The sequence below is a fragment of the Mustela lutreola genome, chromosome 3 (genome assembly GCF_030435805.1).
Source record: "Mustela lutreola isolate mMusLut2 chromosome 3, mMusLut2.pri, whole genome shotgun sequence".
In the NCBI taxonomy this organism is placed as follows: domain Eukaryota; kingdom Metazoa; phylum Chordata; class Mammalia; order Carnivora; family Mustelidae; genus Mustela; species Mustela lutreola.
In genome coordinates, this window is record NC_081292.1 from 144,702,522 (window position 1) to 144,724,455 (window position 21,934).

General features: G+C 41.0%; 1 protein-coding gene across 1 annotated transcript in view; it reads right to left on the reverse strand.

Annotated features, from left to right (window-relative positions):
* Positions 1-18,122, reverse strand: part of LOC131827937 (myosin-IIIb-like) — a 149,061-nt gene extending 130,939 nt beyond the window's left edge. The window contains exons 1-3 of the mRNA XM_059168873.1: positions 18,012-18,122; positions 9,059-9,221; positions 7,428-7,508 (exon numbers count right to left, since the gene is read on the reverse strand). Of these exons, the coding sequence (XP_059024856.1) occupies positions 7,428-7,508; positions 9,059-9,221; positions 18,012-18,122 (355 nt within the window). The remainder of the gene's footprint in view (positions 1-7,427; positions 7,509-9,058; positions 9,222-18,011) is intronic.
* Between the last annotated feature and the right edge of the window lie 3,812 nt (positions 18,123-21,934).

Sequence of the window (21,934 nt, forward strand, 5' to 3'; positions counted from 1 at the left end):
CCTTCTTTATGGCTGTATGATATTCCATTGTGTATGTGAACTGCTTCTTCTTTAACTGATCATCTATCAAGGGACACTTAGGTTGTTTCTATATCTTGACTACTGAAAATAATGTTGCAGTAAACACAGGGGTGCATATATCTTTTTGAGTTTGAAGAAAATGAAAACATTTTCTTCAGGAAAATATCCAATAGTGGAGTTAATGGATCATATTGTATTTCTATTTTTAATTTTTTGAGAAAGTTCCCTACTGTTTACAATGGTGGCTGCAATAATTATATTCCCACCAGCACTGGACCTGGGTCCCCTTTTCTCCATGTATTTCACCAATACTTTTTATTTTTTATCTTCTTGATTTTAGCCATTCTGACAGATGTATAGTGACATCTCATTGTGGTTTTGATTTCTATTTCCCTGATGAGTGATGCTGAGCATCTTTTCATGTGTTTGTTGGCTATTAGTATGTCAAGTCCTCTGCCCATTTTTTGGTCAGAGTTTTTTGGTTAAAGTAAAATTTTTTGATTCCAAAGTCCACTTGCTTAGGTTGGTATATGAAACTCTTTCCAAAGCTTTGGCTGGTACCCTATATCCATGTGCCATATCCAAGACAGAAACAAATGACAGATTGTGGTCTACAGGAACGAGCACTGGGTGAAGACTGAGAAGAGGGCTTTGACACCAATTCTTCTTCTTCTTCTTTTTTTTTTTTTTAAGGATTTATTATAGAGAGAAAGAGAGAGAGCACCAGAGTGAGCACACATAGGAGGAGGGAAAGAAGGAGAGAATCTTCAAGCCAGCTCCCCACTGAGCATGAGGCTCGATCCCACAACCCATGAGATCATGACCTCAGCTGAAACAGAGTCAGACACTCACCCAACTGAGCCACTGAGGAGCCCAGCCAATTCTTAAGCTCACATAACACATAACAAGAGACAACTTACTTAAATTCTCTGTGCTTCTGTTTCATCTGTTAAGGGGGAAAACAAAATCTGTCTTTCCACACACAGGAGTCTTTCGAGGAAAAGAAGTCCAATCACTCTTGCCAGAGCAGTTAATTTTGTCCCTAAATGTTTCTTTATTATTATGTGGATATAGCCTAAATAACCATGATTCCATATGAAAAAAAAGAAACGTGAAAAAAATCTCAAGATCTAGAATAAAGTCAACTTGAGTGCACAGTCAGGTTGAGTATAGTTGACAGGTTGAGGTGGTAAAGATGCCACTTTGGGCAGCACCTCTTTATAGCCAGATTCTGGAGCTCTGTACGAGGTCCAGAAGGGAGAAGCAGATTCAAAGTTGAAGTACTCCTGGACTTCCTCTGAAAATTTAATCTTGGGTCTTGGGGGTGCAGACTGCTGCACCAAAGTTTCATCTTAAGCACAATATATGCCGTTAATATATCAGTCACAATCTTCAAGCCCATGTTGGCTCTTCACAACTTCCTCTCTGTGAATTAGGTGAATAGCACTCTGGGCATTTCATTCTAACATGGAAAATAATTTGATTTCATAGCAAAGGACATTCCTTTGCATTCCAAGTTTTTCATGGCAAGAATTCCATTGTTTGTGCCTAAGTGAGGTTTAGCAGGGCCCATTTCTTGAAGAAACCCTGAAGCACAGGCCAGGCCTTCTCGCTGTTATACACCATTTCCTTTAAACCAAGCTTCAGGAGCTCTGTATGTCTTACATGTGTCTGCATGTATCCTGTCACAAACAGGGCACATTTTCCCAAAGTAAAGGACAAGACTTGTCCCTACTAACATTTCCTCTCTCCAAAATGTTAAGTCTATAGCTGTCAGAAATCAGCCCCAACTTTTCACTTACAGAGAGCTAGAGAAATCCAGGCAGTGTGCAGGTAGACTGGGCCGGACTCCTTGCACGAAACTGAAGGTACTCTGTCTTCTATTAAACAAAGATATAGAAGGCAGTGGAGCTCTTGTGTATCTCATAGTTCATCTCAAGCGTCCATACACCAGCTAACGCTTTCACCTAGATGTTACTTTACTCTTATATGATACAACTTAAAACAATAAGAAAGAGAGGAAGCTGGTTCCTGGCCAATGGCCAAGAATAGTGGAACATGTCTTCTCTCACATTTTGAGGAGGTAAGCTTTTGTGTGAAGCGACCAGGAATCTTTCTAAGAGGCAGAAGTGGAGTGAGTGAAGAAACAAGAGAATAAAGGCAGAATGGCAAATAGAGATAAAAGGAGAGGAGTGATCAAAAGTATACTTGATTTCCTTCTATTAATTCAAAGTGGACCTTTGCCTTCAATGGTACATTCACTTGACCTTCCTCTACTGTTTGGCTTACAATCAACAATCTGCTTATGCACAGCTTTGTCAGAATGAAAACTATCTTCTGCAATCATCTTCATCTTCAAGAAACATGGGTTATTTCACTGTATATCCTCAGCCATATTTTAGAATGATTTTGACTCTTTGTATTATACTAGAATTTTCTAGAACTCCCTCCCAGTATGTGTTGACATTACACAGAGTACCTGATTTATACAAACAGCATCTCTCTGAGGAAGAGCATGCTTCATCGCCCTCTGTATTGGAGATGGGAAATCTGATGCCCCAAATTAAATCCCATCCTCACCATGGTCACTTCAGCATACAGTAGATACTAAAAACATATTGAATGAAGAGAGACATTTCCAAATTTAAAATATAGCTGTCCTGCAAACCTAGAGATACTTCTGGAAATCTAGTTCCAGGAAATGACTGCAACCACCCATTCAGTGCCAACTCACTAACAGTGCTAAAGGAACCAACCTTTTGAAGTTAGAAAAGACCCGAATGAGGCTTTACCTAAAACAGATTTAAAAGTTCAGGCAGTTTAAAAAAACAAAACAAAAAAAGATTTATTTATTTGAGTGAGAGAGAGAGACAAAGATAGCGACAGAGAGCATGAGCGAGAAAACCTAGCATGACTGGGGAGGACTGGGGAGACAGGCTTCCTGCTCAGCAGGGAGCCAAATGCGGGGCTCAATCCATGGGCCCTGGGATCATAACCTAGCTGAAGGCAGATGCTTAACTGACTGAGCCACCCAGGTGCCCCAAGCTCAGGCAGTTTTAAACACAAAAATCTGGTTTTGTTATGAAGTAGGGTCAAGTTTCTAAAAGAAGTTTAAATAGCCTCTGATAGGTTCCCATCTGAAATTGTATCCGAGTGTGCTGGAACCTCTCTGGGCATGATGCTTGCTTTCCCCTCTGGAACCAGCATTTAAAATAACTCTCATTGCCCAGTGTCACATGACGTGCCTGGCAGTTCCAGCTGAATCTGGTTTAAATGCCTGTTCACAGGCTCAAGGAAGCCCAAGTCTTAGCACAGTCATGGCTGAGGCTCCAGAAAGCACTCTCCTCAAAAGGCATTGGAAAGAGAAATGGCCATCGCTTATCTGGGTTGTTAGAAAGGCCAAGGAGGGGGGGTAAGTGGGACGTTGATGGAGGACAGAGAGGGGAAACATTTTCCACTGCACTGAAGCAATTAGATGACAATGTGCTGTAAACCAATGGGCTCTTCCTGCACCCAGGCATCTGGAGAGAATGGGAAAGGGGGACTGGAAGAGGCTACTCCTTCCTGGAGACACTCTGAAATTCTGGTCCCAGCCCCTAAGGCTCCACTGTCACCTACTTGAGGCATTTTCCCTCTGAGATGGGGAAGCCTACCACTTTGCTCTCATTTAAAGAACAGATCTTGAATTAGGGGAGCAGTTTTCAAGACAGTGCTTTCAAAAACTTAAAGAATGAGATACTGTAGACCTTTTAAAAATTCCCTGCAGGTTATGTGTTTTGATAGTATTTATTAAGGAATAGATGCACTTTTATTTGAATAAATCTAGTTATATCCAGTTTGTGATAGCAAAGAGTTCATTAAAAGGGAATGACATATAACTTACTTTTTACTTAGAATATCCCATCTATCTGAAAACTAGTATGTGTCATCTTATCTTTCTAATTAAAAAGATATGAAATTTAAAATTCTTTGGTGTTTAAAAGAGTATGTTTTCCTTTGGCAAGAGCCTATTTTTAGCATTAACAAATAATAAAAACATACAAAACATGTCATTTCTCACCCAAATGACATTCAAAGCTGTTCCCCTGGCAAAGAAAAAAAAAGTTTTTTGCCGATAAACTAGGCTTTTGCTTGGGATCCCTAGCTTTCTCTCCCGGAGATTCCTCACATCTCAGAGGCCCTTTATTGCTGGTACAATGTTATACACATAGGAAATGGATGCGTAGTTACCTAGGGTATTTTTTTTCATTTGTTTTCTCTTCCAGCATTTGATCACTGGCTGGTGAACTGTTTGGGCCCACAGAGATCTCTAGACCACCAGCTCATGTATTTGAAAGGCATCTGTTTATTTTGAAAATGCAAATGTGGCCTACCTCAAAGACTGACAGGCAAGAAATGACCCACTGAGCAAGGGGAGAGGTTTCCAATCTGGAGCCCTGTCCCTCCCTCTATCAAACCGAGATCACTCGCTGTCAAAACAACTTAAACAAGCTCCAGGAATCTGAGTGAAGGGCCCACAATTAAAATGAACAGGCCTGTGTGTGTGTGTGTGTGTATGTGTATGTGTGTAACTCCTTCCCTCTCTATTTCAGGAATTAACCAGGCAGATCATTTCTCACCTAGTTTAAAGTAATGATGAGATCAGTTACTAAAGGACTCTGCACCTTTGAAATGGTGGATCTCCATGGAGGGCTGCCTGGAGGAGGGCCCTATAACAGGGACACTGGCCTCTTAACAGCCACAGCCCAGTCCTGGGGACAGATTCCCGGAGAAAGCCCAGGAAGGTTAATACCCTGACTTTGATCTCTGTCAAGGCAAACCAGCAAGAATTAATTTACATTTCAGATGAAAAAGGTTGACAGCATGAAAAGGCATCTTGTTTCTGGTATGTGAACGTGCTGTAATAGATCGGGAATTCTGAAAGGAAGTTCTGAGGAAGCTAAAGGGATAAGCTGTGCGGCTGCTTTTATTGGGAAGGAGATGAAAGGAAAACAAATTTCCATATGCACTGCTCTGTAGCAACATGTAGGCCAAATGCTTCCTAAATTTCAAGGGCCGCTCTTTTAAAAATATATAACATATCTTAGCAACACCACTAAAGAAAAAGAAAGGCAATGGGCCAGAACTTGAAATACAAAGAAATGCATTCCATAGAATCTAAATTTCAAGTGAAATGATTTGTTGGAAAAAAATAATAAATAAATGAAAGAGTAAGTTTTGAAAACAATCAGAAACAGTCCTACTAGGATAACCTCCTTAAGCCACTTCCTGTAGGGTTCCCAAGTAAGGGAACTGCTAGGTCTGGGGCTTGTTCTACTCAGAAACATCCTAGTAGTGGGAAGAAGAGCTTGTAATGAGAAGATTATGCTCTGGGAAGAAAACCCCCCAACACCCCCACCCAAACAGAGAAGTTGGAATGAACTGCTTTGCTTTTTAGATCAACAGAACCATGCTTTCCAATATAAAGATAAGGAAAACATTCTCACGAGAAAGTAAACTGCCCATAAAATTGCAAATGCTGTTACCCTATCCAGGCATCTTTTCTGCTAGCACAATACCAGCACCTCAACTCACATCTGTGGTGTTGGGCTGAAGAGCAAAGAGACTGTCTGCTTTTGCTCTGGCTGCCACACTACTTCCAAGAGGGAGGGGTGGCATTAGTCCCACCCTCAATGTCCTCCTCTCGGCCCAAGCCCCTGTGGACTCGGTTAATGGAAGTTCCCTATGCCACTTGATAAGTGGGAACACAAGCTGCTGGACTAAAAAGAAGAGGGAGGGAGGAGGTACTTGCAAAGCTTAAAAAAAAAAAAAAAAAGAAGCTCCTTGAAGACATGTGTTCTCTCCAGTTTCACAAAGCAAGATTATCTTTCCATGGTACCTACCGCAAAGGTGCTCTACCAAAAAGATGCCATCACGGCTGATGACGAAGGAAACCTGTCTCTGTTTTCATGCAGCTCTCACTTGGCAACAACAGAGTGCAAACAAGGAATCCTTTAAAGATCATTTCCAGAGAGGGAAAAGGTGATTTATAATCCTATATACTGGACTCAGTGGATCAACAATATATAACCCAAAGTTTATGTTTTAAAACATATGTTGGGCTTTGGGCCAAAATGCAAGATCAGAAATCAGTCCAGGAGACTGTGGGGAGAGGGGTGTGTGCATGCGTGTGCGTGCGCCTTGTGGTGTGATGTGTGGAGGTGGGCAAGGAAGGATCAAATGCACCTTGAGTACTCTTTCTTAAGCTGCAACCAGAAGTGGATCCTTCTTCCATTGAACTCTTTGAAGTTGTAGAGCTTAGAATTCCTAGGAGATGGTGTTAAAACGTACACATTTGCATCTCAATGACATCCCTTCCTTCCAAATATTTTGGTCCTGAATGAAGATGTCAGGTCTCTACAGTGGCCGGAAGAGAGTTTTGAGAAGTATTCCTGGAGCCAGGTTCTGGGCAGGGACTGCCTCAAAGAGGCTGCAGCTGTTTTATTTGAGAGTTTGCTTCAAAGCAGCAGTTTCTGGAACCCTACCCGTCTTCAGGCTTGCAGAGTCAATGGACTGGCAAATGCTCTTTCACTCTGTTTCTGCACTCTGGACTCTCTGAGCTCCAGGCATGCTCTGGGGACCACTTCTTCCCAGGGCCTCACTTGGGCATATCCAGCTTCCAATGATGACAGGAACCCAGGCTGGCAGGCACCAGAGATACTGCCATTTACAGAAGAGCAGAGTCACCGAGGAACCAGGAACAGGTCGGGTGAGGCAGGACCAGACCTTGAAGCACTCAGGCAGCCAGGCCCAAGCTGAGCCCAGCTCAACTCCATGGGGCCCAGAGGACCACCTTAGCCACATACAGGTTGGTGTGTGGGGAATCCCATTTGCATGGAAAGTCCCAGAGCAATTCTTATCTCTCTGATGCTGAACGATGAGTGCTGCGCATAATCGGAGAATTCCAACCTTCTAGACTTAACCAGACTTGGGCCTGCGCTCTCCATTTCACAGCTATAACGGAGGTGTGACAAAAAGGAAAGGGCTTTTTTCCGTTGGCAGGATACGAAGTTGACTTTATCTGACTTGCCTGTGTTCAGATGCTGAGTCTGCTACTGACCAGCTGTGTGACTGTGGACAAGCTACTATGCTTCTCTGTGCCGCAGTTGCCCTCTCTATAAACTCAGGGATATTAGAGCACTTACTGAGAGGCTCCTTACACAAGGATGGCAAGCAGCAAATGCACACTGTCAGCCTTATCAACATCACACCCGGGGTGTATTAGAACAAGCCCCAGAACCCCCACTAGAACTCACAACTCCAATTCCAGGGCTCCTGAATTATTCACCTCTCAGCTTTCTAAAATTGTATGAACTCAATCACAGAATATTTTCAAGTGGATGCTATGAAAATGATGTTTTAATTACCTGCTTGAATAGGAACCACAGACTCACTCCTTCTGTTGCTTATTTTCTTAAATTTCTTCCGAGCATCATATCCTCTCCAGGCTAAAAATATAAAACCATGTGCTAGGAATGACATTAATTTAAGAATGTGCCAGTGAATTGATATAAGCTGTTTTCCCTCCAATCTATTACCCCTCTTGTACTCCCTCTTGCTTTCTCACTGAACAAAATCAGCAGCGAAACGTGAGCAATGATGGAGAAAAGGGGCCTCTCTGTACTCTTGGCTGGACCTCCAAGATGCTTCTGAGAAGGAGTTATTTTTGTTCTGGCAGTGAGTTTCCAGAACACTCTGGATGCAACTTACGAATCACTGGGGACCTCTATCCCAGGTGAGGCAGTTCCCTGTCATTCTAATCCCTGGAGAAAGCTCTGTGTTCAGGACTTGGGAGAAGGGTGGTTTGTTGGGATGGTAGGAAAGAATGGAATATCCTGACCAGTTCGATTGTTCTTGTTTGGAAGGAAGGTATGAACATGAAATTTGAAGAAGTGAAAAATGAAGAACAGAGTCAGAGCCTGGGGTGGCTCAGTAGGTAAACTATGTGCCTTTGGCTTAGGTCATGATCCCAGTATCCTGGGATTAAGCCCCGCATTGGACTCCCTGCTTAGCAGACAGTCTGCTTCTCCCTCTCCCTCCCACTCCTCCTGCTTGTGCTGTTAGATAAATAAATAAATAAGCAAATAAATAAGAAGGGGGTCAAAGGGAATAATTAGTAGCACAACACCTGCATTTGGGAAGTTGAACCATGGCCCAAGAACTGTGCTTCGGGAGAAGAAACTATGCAACAGTAAGGCATAAGGCAAGGAAAATGGATGAGGAGGAGAGAAGAAATCTCTGGGGGTGTGCTGAGTCCTATACACAGAGGACTGGGGCCTTAAGCTGTCCACCAGGGGCATGACCACCTTATCTTTCTGTCCCTCCCATTAGCATCACAGCTTTCCAATTGCTGAGTGCGGTCATGAAGTCCAGAGTGGACAACGGGAGACTGGGTTATGAGAGTATGAAGGAAATTGTCCACTATGTTCAAGATTTGACGCTTTCCTAACCATTCATCAATAGCACAGAAGCTCAGATGCTGTTTGTAACACAAATGACACACACATGAACAGAGAAACACTGAATGGGCTGCGCATATGAGAGAGCCTGGTAATTTATTCCCTTGGTTTATAAGCTCTGTCTGTACTAGAAAGCCATTGGTAAAGGGCATTATAATAATTTTGATGCTGAGAACTTGGTGATGGGCCTGAAATGTATATTACATCAGTCATCTGGGAGAAGGGGCACAGGTCTGTGTGCTTTGGGTTTTCCCTCTGCTCACTTCACGCTACTTCTACCGAGCCACTGACCACAGTGTGTTGTGATGGCTTGTTTGCTCATGTGGAGGTCAGAGGGACTGAGGTTTTCTTGCTCATGGCTATATTCCCAGCATCTACCATAGGGCCTGTGATAGGCACTCAATAAATATTTGCTAGAGCAAGGAAGAAAGGAAGGAAGAAGGGAAGGAAGGGTAGAAAAAAGAGAAGAAGCCACTGAGAAAAGCAACATGTGAGTGGCCATAGTGGTTGATGAAATGCCAAGATTCAGGACTATTTACCTGACTGGATGGCAATGGCCCCCTTCTCTCTCTTCTCTCTGATTCTTTTGTATCTCCTGGCTCCAAGCCACCCCTTGGCATACGCCTGCAGCACAACCACTCTGCCTATGACTTCTCGCAGCAGCAAATTTAACTGCTCGACATGATAGTATTTGAGAAAAACCTGAAATGAGATATTAGTTTTAGCATTATATATGGGCTCCCAAACAGAAATTTAGTCTACTGCAGAGTATTCTTAGTAAAAATCTTAAAACCATTATCTACATAAAGTTTACAGCGATTTCTTTTGTGCTACCATTACTGACTTCTTGGGAGCAAACACAATACCCCTTCTAAGGTTCAGCCAATTCTTGATTATTGATATAAATAGATGATGAGGTTAATGGGATTGAGGAGATCCCAAATACTCTCCAAGTCTGCTTATATCTGCCAGGAGTTCTGTTTTCTCAGTTTGATTTCTACTATCTCCACAGCCTTTGATGGAGGCACTAACCAATAGAACTGATCCGTGGCCAACAATGGACGTTCAGAAGGAGAACGACCTAAATGACCCACAGTGATGTAATTCCTGCTGAGGAACAACCGTGTTGCTATCCACACACAGGTTAAGATTGGCTTTGTACGGCAATTCAGAACAGATTGTAAAAATCTGGGACACGGATGGGATGTTCCCCAAATGAAAAGCTACACACGATGAGACAACTAACCAGGGTGCACAGTAAAAAACACAACATGAGTCTAATGAAAAATGGACAAAACTGTAAAAGATACTCATTATTGTCATTAGTGAGATTTGTGTATTTCCATGAGTTGCTGGAATAAGCAACATTTAAAAAGGACATTTTTAAAAGAATCCAAGTTCTCATTCTAGAAATGCTAAGTGGTTCTCTCAAACTACATGCAGAACAGGAAACAAACCCTCCTTCTCTTGTCCAGAGGTCCGAGGACTCCTGACCCAAGACCAGCAAAGATCAGCGTCAGGTTGGGGTGTTGTCTGCTAAGCCACACAATTTACAAAGCCATTCATATCACTGACAAGAGACAAAGGTACACTGTAGAGCATCACAGGTGACAATTTGAATAAAAAAGAAAGAACTACCTTTGTTTTTCCCAGCACCCAGTGATCTAATCTGGATTTTTCCAAGATAGAAACACAGCTCTCTTTGCTAGCAAGAGGCATTTCATGTGCTTTGAATGCCAAGTAATAATACCTACGAAATAAAAGAGTAAAATAAAACATTTTTAGTTATCATTTGATTCTGTATAGTAGATATTCTCTGGACCCACTGTCATGCCTTGTTTTTATAATAGCAAATATTTCTTGAGCACCAATATTAGCATACTAGGTAGTGAAAGGTATACAATTTATGCTTATTAACTTGGCTCTTACTTTTATATTTTCTGTTATGGGTATTTCCCTTTTAATATTGCTTTATAATTCATGTTCAATGAATATTTGGTATCTCATGCAAAATCAAAGTATCAAAATCCTTTAAGAAAACTTAAATTTAGACAGCCCTTCTAGTGAAAGTTACCATTTTATGTGTTAGCATTGTTATAAAATAATTTGTAATCCCATTGTATAAATTTTGACTCTGCTCTGAAAAGTCCCCTCTAGAGGAATCTATAGATAGCAAAAGTGATCATAGTCTAATACCACTGAATCAGTATGCTGATATACATGTCGATTTCAAGGTATAGAGTAGGTATGGGTTTTTTGTCTTGTTTTGTATTTTTTTTTAAGATTTTATTTATTTATTTGAGAAGAGAAAGAGAACACAAGTAGGGAGGAGATCCCCCCTCTACCCCACTGTGAGCAGGGAGCCCAATGGGGGACTCCATCCCAAAACCCTGGGATCATGACCCAAGCTGAAGGCAGATGCTTAACTGACTGAGCCACCCAGGTGCCTGGTATATTTTTTCATAAAGATTTTATTTATTCCAGAGGTGGGGGGACAGTGGGGGACAGAGGATGGGGAGTAGAGGGAGAGGGACAAGCAGACTCCACACTGAGCATGGAGCCCAATGTGGAGCTCAATCTCAGGACCCTGAGATCTTGACCAGAGCTGAAACCAAGAGTCAAATGCTTAACTGACTGAGCCACCCAGGCACCCCAGGAGTAGGTATGTTTTTTGATACAATCACCAAAACCACATCTGTTTTCCTAAATTACTCATTTTAATGAATTTCCATACTTTCTGTATAGATTGAAAAACCACCGCAAAAAGGGTCCCCCCCCTTTTTTTTTTTAATTCTTTATTCTCCCTGTTAAAATACATACATACACACACACACACACACACACACACACACACGCACACACACACACACAGTGGAATAGATTACCCTTATAGAACAAACACCTTACCTTAGTTTTCCTTTAAAAAACTTTCAAGGATCTATTCTCTGCTCTTTGCTGCCATCTATAATTAAATTCAACCCCTTGGAAGTTTAAAAATAAACCTAATTTCCGTGTCAAAGGCTTTTCCTGCCATTCCTCAGACAAGGCTGATCTGTTATTTTAGAATTATTGTACTTTTAAATGTAGAGCTGCTTTTACTTTTCAAAAAAATCACCTAAATACAAAATATGACTCCTCTTCTTGCCAAATATTCCCTATCTTTCAGTTTCTGGAAAACTGAACATACTTGATTAGCACTTCAGTCATTTCACTTTATCTTTGTGCCATAAGACTGTTTTATAGGTTAGGATATAATGCTGAGTTTGCCAGAAATGTTTGCATTCGGAGATCCTGGGAATGTTTTCAAGGCTTGGAGTCTGTTTCCATTGGTCAGGGAGAAGGGATAGTGCTCTCACAGATCCCCTGAATGGCAGCCAGGACCATGCTAGAACATTTGACCAAGCCCAGGAACCTGTTCACAGAAGATGCCTACTGGAGGTAGGGGGTGGAGGGACAACTGCAAGTCCGGCTTAGGCCTATCTGGGCTGTTCATGGCATTGGCACAGATTCTTCAGCCTCAGTTTCTCCAGGACTGTTGTTTCAGTCAGGCCTTCTCTGACCTGACTCCTGCTGAAGTAAAAAGACTGTGTTCTGGAGCACACCGGGATGGTGGGAATGGATGGCAAATCTCTATGTGTGAATGTTTTGGGAAAGCTGAAGTACAGATAGCTTAAAGTATAAAAGTCAGAGGTAAAACCAGGAATTCCTATATTCTTTCTGTTAGGCACATTTATAACATGAGCTCCCCTAGCTTTAATTAGCCCAGGCTCGATACTATTGACAATGAAGTATTTAAAGAGAATCTAATGAATGACCCGTCCTGTGCAAGATACAAGAGGAACGCAAGATATGTTCCAGCTCTCCAATCACGGATTTCTACTTGTTTATCAGGCATCTCTAGATGGCTCCCAGCAATTTTTAATTTCTAAGTAGGCAAGAATGAATTCTGAACTAACATAAATATTAGAGCTTAACTTTGATTTCTGATCCCTTAACCCAAATCTCTTAATTTATTATGATGATAATATTCACATTTGGCTTAGTTCAGAAAGAGATGGGTAACAATATTGCAAAGAAATGAAGGTTTCAAAAAGTACTGAAGAAACATGTAAGTGAAATGTCTGTAGTAATCATGTCAGATAAGTCTAATGGATTCCCTCCATGGAGTAGTTCTGAATTCTGGCAGGTACCATGGTTTTTTTTTTTTTTTTTTTTTTTTTTAAGATTTTATTTATTTACTTGAGAGAGAGACAGTGAGAGAGAGCATGAACGAGGAGAAGGTCAGAGAGTGAAGCAGACTCCCCATGGAGCTGGGAGTCTGATGCGGGACTCGATCCCGGGACTCCAGGATCATGACCTGAGCTGAAGGCAGTCGTCTAACCAACTGAGCCACCCAGGCGTCCCAACAGGTACCATGGTTAAAGAAGCACTTTGGTTGAGCTCCTATGTGCATCAATATAAGGGCAAAACTGACAGGAACCAAGAAAAAAAGATCTCTCAGCAAGAGGGGTCTTTTTGGTAAGATCTATTCCACATCTATTTCCTGAAGCAGTTTGATGAATTAAACTAAAAGCAGTTCGTTGAGGGTGTCTGGGCAGCTCAATCATTAAGCATCTGCCTTCAGCTCAGGTCATGATCCCAGGGACCTGAAATCAAGCCCAGCATCGGGTTCTCTGCTCAGCGGGAAGCCTCCTTCTCCCTCTCCCACCACTCTCCCTGCTTGTGTTCCCTCTTTCTGTGTCTCTGTCAGATAATAAATAAAATCTTAAAAAAAAAAAAAAACAGATTGATACAAGAGAACCTCCTCAACCTAATGTTAACAAGTCTATGAAAAACTAAAAGAGTTAATGGTGAATGACTGAACACTTATTCCCCAATGATTAGGAAAAAAGGCAAGGATGTCCATACTTGCAACTTCTGCATTGTACCACATTGTGCTAGCACTGCAAGGGGACTACAGAAAGAAAGAAAAGGTGTCTGTATTAAAAATGAATAGAATTGTCTTAAATCAAAGATGACACAATTGTCTATGTAGAAAATTCAATGGTATCTACAAGACAAAACAAAACAAAAAACAACCCATATGGGAACTAATAAGTTCTAGTAAGTGAGTTTAGCAAAGTTGTAGGATAAAAATCAATATACAGAAATTACTGTATTTCTATATATAAAAACAACAAATTGGGAACTTAAATTTTAAAAATAATTATCATTTATAATTTCTCTCAGTGTATACACACACACACACACATACACACACACACACACACACACACACCCTATTGATTGTATTTCTCTGGAGAACCCTGACTAATGCAGTACTGGTTCCCCCACTGAGTGGAGATAGAGCCAACCTTGGTAATACATTTCCTATAATGGTATAGGCTGTTCTTTAGTAACCTCCTTCCTCTCTAACATTTCTTCTCGCTTTGTCACTGTACTTTTCAAGTTTCCCATAGATGCTGGGGTTTCTTCCCTGCACACTGGGAATCTAGGACACCCCTGCCCCATCAAGCTGTTCTTCCTCATGTTCACAAACAGATGTGCCCTGCCCTCTGTCAAAGCTCCTCATGCCTAGGCATTCCCACAGGGCCATCTGTGGAAGGGACTGGCTTGCTCCTCAAAAAAACATTCAGATCCTGAAAGGAACTTAAAGAGTCACCAACAAAATTCTTGTTTTGTAAAAAAGAGAAAGCCAGAGAGGAGGAATTGGCTCAAGATCACAAATTAGTAAGTGGAGGCCTGAGGTTTGCCCATGTCTTTTAACTCCACATTCAGGCTTCTTTACATTCATCTAACCTGCGTCCACTCTTATCTCTTACTATATCCTTGGTCATGTCTTTGACTTTCTAACAAGGACCTTTGATACTCGAGCACTTTTCAGCTCATTAGAACTTGTGTCTATAGCAATCTGGAATATTGGGCTTCTGACTTTGGTGAAGTATTGATTTCCTACATCTGAACACCAGCTGTCAAGTGCTCCTTGACACGTGTGGGGATCCAAACAATATTCTATTTTAACTAGTGTGTCAGTAAGGCATTGGTACTTAGGTGGAAAACTGCATACACCATCTTTAGCACACCCTTCTGGGTAATCAGATTCTAGCCCTGTTCATCTTCTTTGAGCTAATTTGCAACTCTGTAAATTGTAGGTAATTGATAGCTATGTACACCCTATCTAGTCCAGTGATGATTTTTACTTCCCTCTTTGGAAAATCCAGTTTCATCTCCATTTCCAATTCACCTCAACATTCTCTTAAATTAAATTTAATTAACTGCTTATGCAGTTTTAAATTTTCCTTTGAACCAATGATAATATCTGCTTGATTCCCTCATATCATATAAATAAAATATATTCTTTAAACACATCCATCTTTACGTCCATATGTGACTCATGATGCTACCCTTCTGGAAATTATCTTTTAACAAGAGGAATAAAGAAGTACAAAAATCTAGACTGTAGACATTTGACCCAAAGGAGCACAAACCCAGGGGCAGGTTGAGGCAGGAAGTCATCACACTTAGGTAGACCCACTGCTACCAAGCAATCTTAAAAGATCCAGAGGTTCAGAAACATGGCCACTTTTCTACTTAATAACCTCTAAAGTGGAAACACTGGTTAGTATAATGTTCATGTCGGAGCTTACTAAAAAAGCCAAGCTGCTTCCAAAGTGATCAGACATAAATACCTCACCAGAAGAGCCTCAAAGTCTTGTTGCTCTCTATACCATGCCAATCCAAGGAATTATCTGTCTTACTGGTTATTGCCAAAGTAAGTATCAAATGATAAATTTAAGTGTGGTTTTAATGTGCATTTCCTTAATTATTAGTGAGGTTGAATTTTCCTTTTGTTTTCATAGAAGTCCTCCGACAATAGACAATACATACAATGAATTTCCTTTCTCTATGTTCTCCTAATGACTACCCATACTCCTAGAAGAGAAGAGGAGAGAGAGAGAAGAGCAAGAACTGAGAGTTACCTATGTTAGATAAAAATTATACAAAAAATTCTGCAGGTAGGGCTCAGCAGTCTGTGTTTTAAGAAGGCCTCAGGAGATTCTCATGTATGGGAAGGCTGAAGAACCACTGACTTATTAGACAAACAGAACCCCGAGGTACAGAGTGACTTGCCTAAAATGACACAATCCATCTGAGGAAAGAAACTGGCTCCCAAGTCTCTTCATGATCTTTTCTTTGTCAGGACCAAATGACTTTCTGGAGCACATCAATTTCCCCTGAAAGGTCAATTAGTTGCAAAATCTACCCTAAAGAAATTCTCACAGGTGTTCAATATGTAAGATTGTTTGAGCATTGATGGCAAAAAACTGGACACAATGTCAATTTCCTCTAACAGAAGAATGGCTACATGAATATTACCAACTTTAAAGACAGAGTTAAAAAGGAATGCATTGGAGCTATAGAACAACATAGTTTTATCTCTAATACGTATTGCTAAATAGAAAAGGAAGTTACCAAATGGTATAAAATACGTGATTTGAGTTAAACTAAACATGTAGCGTATTTTTTCCCTTGCTTGATCTCTTTCTTCCCCCTATGTGTGTGTATGCATGTATGTGTGTATTCTGAAAGGCTAACACTACCAAAAGAGTAACAGTTAACTACATAGGGAAGCGCCATCATGCAAGTAGGATCCTGGGAAATACAATTTGTGATGCACAAAGAAAGATGTTAGTCTTACATGTAATATTTAAAAATTTTACAGGAAAAGGTAGTCACACGTTATTTTTGTAATTAAAAGTTAGTTTCAAACATTAAGTAGATTTTTAAAATTTTAAAAGACAATATGCCTCTATCCTGGTCAAAGAATCATCTATCTATTAATTTGGTTACTATCACTTGCATCTAAGTGGATACATCCCCAATCAGGCAGCAAAAGTATCAACCCTTTTCCTATTTAAAAATAATCCTTGAGGGACCCTCAATCAACATTAGTGACCACCCAGACTGTCTACTCAGATATCCAAAATACAGGACAATTATCTGAACAATTCAACCCATATAAATAATTTTCTCTTAGGTCGATAATGGAGGAAACTGAGCTATTCTGGCTTGGATAATTTGATAATTACCCCCAATTGCCCATTTCCCTTTAGTGTGTATGAAAATCCAGATTTAGTTTTTAAGTTCTTTCTTATATTTACCATAAGCCCCTTTATTTTAATTTTTTCCCTTCATGTTTGGCCTTCAGTAAAGACAGAACAGCTGGCCACCATCTGCTACAAAAAGAAAAAAAAAAGCCATTATATTCTTAGGAAGACTCTTAAATTTAGGCCTTGGGATAAGAAGCCACGTTGATCTGTGCTCTTAGATTGTGGAAGCCCTGAGACTGTAAATTCCTTCTAATTCAGTATTACTGCAGCACTTAGCACACACAATAGGTGCTTAATAAATGTTTCTGATGCTGTTGCTGCCTCCACATAAGCTTTAAATGGGAGGCTTTCTAAAGGAAAAAAAATAAAATAAAATAAAGTGGGAATTCAAGACTGAGGCTGAGTTTATTCACAAATTTGTAATAGAAAGTTAAACTTTAAACCGATCAGTCTATTTTACATATTTACATTACATATTTACATTACTATTTTTTTTAAAGATTTTATTTATTTATTTGACAGAGAGAGATCACAAGTAGGCAGAGAGGCATGCAGAGAGAGAGAGAGGAGGAAGCAGGCTCCCCGCTGAGCAGAGAGCCCGATGCGGGACTCGATCCCGGTACGTGAGATCATGACCCAAGCCGAAGGCAGCGGCTCAACCCACTGAGCCACCCAGGTGCCCCCATTACTATTTTTGCAATTGAATTCTATAGACTGATTTCACAGTGAATATTTGGGTTATGTTCAATGGTCTCATTTAAATATTTTGAAGATGGGCTTTGGAATCAGGTAGACTCTTATTTCATATCCTGACTATACAACACATTATGTGTGATTTTGAGCCATTTTCCTCATCTGTGAAACTGAAATAATTTCATGTATTTGGGGGGATATTATCAGTATTTTTTTTTATAAGCAAGTTTTATTTATTTTAGAGAGTGAGTGAGTAAGAGAGGGGTGAAGGACAGAGGGAGAGGGAGAATCCCAAGCAGACTCCCTGCCGAGCATGGATTCTGATGCAGGGTGTGATCTCAGGACTCGAAGATCATGACATGAGCCGAAATCAAGGTCGGGCACTTAACTGACTGTGCCATCCAGGTGCCCCTAAGTGAGATGATGTCTGAAAGCACTAACATGAAGCCTACCATCAGTAGGTAGTTCATAAATACCCCTCTCTCCTATCTTCATCCCTTTCTTTGGCAAAGATGTTTTCCCAAATGTATATAAAAGAGTGGCTAGCAATCTTTCCTTTGAGTCATCCCTAAACCATGGTACTCAGGGGTGGACAGATATTTACTGTCAACTGAACAGAACTTGTTCAAATGAGCACAAGTTCAACCGTGGGTCAGCTGATGGACTGGGCAATGGTTTCCTAGGGCACCGTGTTGGGGAATTCCAGGGCCAGGAATTCTAGGCTGTGAAGGCCATTGCCTTGGTTGAGGAGCCAGGTCTGTAGCTGGGGCTGGAGAGAGATGTCCTGCTCATCTGCCATCTCCGTGTGAGGTTTCCTCACATTCTCCTTTCTCCTCTTCCACCTTCTCTCCTTTCCACTCATTATTTTCCTTATTCTTATTTGTTTTTGCTGCTTCATCATTATCACTACTTAACATAACTCAGTCCCACTCGATTTTTTAAAGAAACCTCCAAGTAGGGACATAGAGTTTTAATTCAGCCACTGATTTTCACAGAGTAAGCCAGGCAGCCAATCCAAAGGTCCAGAGTGGTGGTCTTCTCAACAACATGGATACTAACACTCCATAACATCTTTCTTCTTTGCTTCCTTTGCTATTTCTTCCTGCACTGCTGCCACAGCAGAGCCATTGCCTGCTGTGTTTCTACGTCCTCCTGGGTTGTTTCCTATGAATGGATTATTTCATGAGTCTGCCCACAGTGCAGGCATTAGAAAAATAAGGAAAGACAGCTTGTTATTATCATTACAGCCTCTTCACAGAGCCTCTGGAGAAGAGTCTGACTGATATTACCTCTTGTCTCAACTTCTCAAGTCACCACTACAAATTTCAGGCTGAATTTGCAGAGCTATCAACTACAGAAATGATTTTTCCGCTACTCGAATAGTGAAAGACAGCTGTCAACAATGTGGGCTCCATGAGAAAGACAGGACCTTAAAAGAATGGGTTTTGGGATTTTGAATCATCCACAGCCTTAGGCAAGGTGGGAAGAACCCACAGCCCAGGCAAGACCAATAAGAGCTCATTCTGTCCCCTAAGAATAGAGAGAGGTGGTCACAGAGACTGATACTGCCAACCTCTTAGAGGTGGGACCTTGGGAAAGCTGCTTCTCCTCTCCGACCTCAGCCTCCTCATCTCTGAAATGGAAAATTGGACTGGGCTACTTGTTAGAGTCTATCAGTGATATTGTAAAAGGAGCTTTTAAAGTTTTCTTCATTTGATTTTTTTTAAATTTAGTACACTAACCAAGATTATAAAAATGGTAAATGTAAGAATTAAGAGAGAGAAGTCATCCAAGGTCTCACCTGTAGTTGGGGCGGGGTGGCTGACTCATTCTCTCAAACACAGAATAATGGGCAGGAAAGACAGTATACAAGGGCAGCAGCTGTTAGAGACCCCTCCCAGAGAATGCCACCACTCCACTGCTACCCTTAGAAGATAAATGCAGTGACCGTTCACATGACTATGCGACATGCTTACTCGCAATGTTGAAGCTGTCCATTATCTTCCTTACATATTCTCATAATGTGTCCTTCACTACGATGCAAATCAATTTGCAAGGAATTACAAGGATTCTTTCCACTTTGCTGCAAATCTACTAGTTTATCTGAATGGCACACTAAGATCTATTTGATGTCAGGCTCTCACCTGTGTAGCTACAGGTAAAAACAAAAGAAATCCAGGAATATCCTGTAAGAAACAAGGCATGGTATCACCATCCTAGCTCTTGGAGGATTTGTGCCTTTCTAATCACTGCTTAATACTCAGAGAAAAAAGTAGAAGCTTTGTTAGTTGAAAATTGAAACTTGGGATTTCAGAATTTCAGCCCTTCTTGAGATGTCTGGATTCTTTTGTGCGTTGATTTTTCCTCCATTTCCTGTCCTATGAGCCAGTGCTAACCTTGGCTCTCTGTAAGGGAATTTCAGCGACCCTGTCTTCAGGTGGAGTTTTCACAGTGATAACTGATGATATTCAGTTCATTTTGCAAGAGGTAAAAGAATTTGTTGCAGGCTTAAAATTGCAAACACACCTTTCTATAGCAATGGAATCAAGGGGTTCTTAGTCTCTTGCCTATTTTTACTTAGGCACTTCTGAACCTATTGCTAGTTCTTAAGCTACCATGTTGAGCAAGAAGCTAGGGAGCAAAGAATGAAAAATGAGTGGGTCACGGGGAACAGAAAGTATTTATTCAAATTCATTCAGCCTCTTATTTACTTATTCCCTCATTCAATTAATAAACATGGGATTTCTTTTCTGTGATAAGCATAATTAATGTGTCTCTCATTTCTATTCCCACTTCTTCCTGGCTAAAAGAATAGTAGTTTCTATCTTTTGGGTGACAATGTTCCCAGCCCCAGGCCTCTGTCCTACTTTCTAAGCCCTTCTCTGTAGCTAGGAATGATTACGTGACTCTGTTCAGGCCAGTGAGATATGAAATGGCTTCTGGGAAAATGTTTTCTTTCCTAATAAAGGGTGGGACAAATATAGCTGGCTTAGTCATTCCTCTTGCCCCTTTCTTTCTTTGACTATAGATATGATGACTGGAGAGACAGCAGCCCCATTGTGACCATGAGACTATAAGCCAACCCACATAATAAAGATGGTAAAAAGGAATGAATGAAGGTCAGAAGGTATATTCAGGTTCCTGGTGACATCAGTGAACAGCTGAACTAATATGAAAAATAGCTTACCTCTTTTTTTGTTGGTTTTTTTTTTTTTTTTTTTTTTTGTGGGAAACTAACAAATAAACCTATTTGCTACTGGTTTTAAATTTGAGAAATTAGGTTCCTGGGGGACGTTTGGCAATATCTGGAGACAGTTTTTTATTGTCATGACTTGGGGGTGGTGAAGAGGTGACTGGCATCTTAATAGGTAGGAGCCAGAGATGTTACTGGTACATTATACATTCTTCTAGGCATAGGCATAGCCTTCCACAACAAAGAATTATCTGGTCCAAAATGTCAGCATGTTGAGAATGAGAAACCCTGGTTCAAGCACTAAAAATGTTTGTTATTCACAATCAGATGCATTCCTGACTGATACATTCCCTCATTTGGGAAACGCAAAACATACACCATGGAGCACACATTATACCAGGCAAGATGCGAGAAGCAAAAAAAAAAAAAAAAATGAGTGAAGTCCACTCCATGCCCACAGAAGTTTAAAGTCTAGTGGGCTAGACAGACATGTTTGGATAAAAATGAAAGTACATGTTCTAATACAGAGACATCAACATCCAGATGTGGGCCAGAGGATGCAGGACCTGCCAGCTCTGTGGAGCCTGGGCCAGCTTCAGAGGGAAGAGGACTGGGCTAGAGATTGAGAGGTGGGGAGAAGGCGTAAAGAGGTATAAAGGCCAACACTGTGCATGGCCTGGAGGGTCCAAGGTTAGACTGACAGCATTCTAGGGTGTGAGAGAGAGAACAGTGGGGAAAAATGAGAATGGTTGGCTGGAGCTTACCTACTGAGAAACGCCTGCCTTACCTACTGAGCTGAAGGCTTTGGATGTTATCCTGTAGGCAGTGAGGAGCAGGCACAGAATTTCATTCACAAGAATGACAGGATTACATTTTTAGAAACATAACTAGTGGCAGTGTAAGGAATGGCTAGTAAACAGATTGGAGTTAGGGGGCGCCTGGGTGGCTCAGTGGGTTAAAGCCTCTGCCTTCGGCTCAGGTCATGATCCCAGGGTCCTGGGATAGAGCCCCACATGGGGCTCTCTGCTTAGCGGGGAGCCTGCTTCCTCCTCTCTCACTCTCTGCCTGCCTCTCTGCCTACTTGTGATCTGCCAAATAAATAAATAAAATCTTAAAAAAAAAAAAAAAACAGATTGGAGTTAGAAAGACATATTTGGAGGCTCTCCCAAATTCAGTTAGGAGACTACCCTTAGTATTCTGAAAGGTATAGCAGGGAGTAGTAAAAAGGAGAGAATAAATGTTTAGGATGTTCTGTGTCATATGCTCTTTTGTAATTCATGCCCTCCATAAAGGTACTTTATTCTTGTCATTTTTTTTCTTTACCGCTTTTATTTATTTATACTATAAGGAAAAGGACACACAAGACTCCTTACTGAGGGCATCTCCAGAGCTGAAGAATTCACTTTCTTGGATTCTAG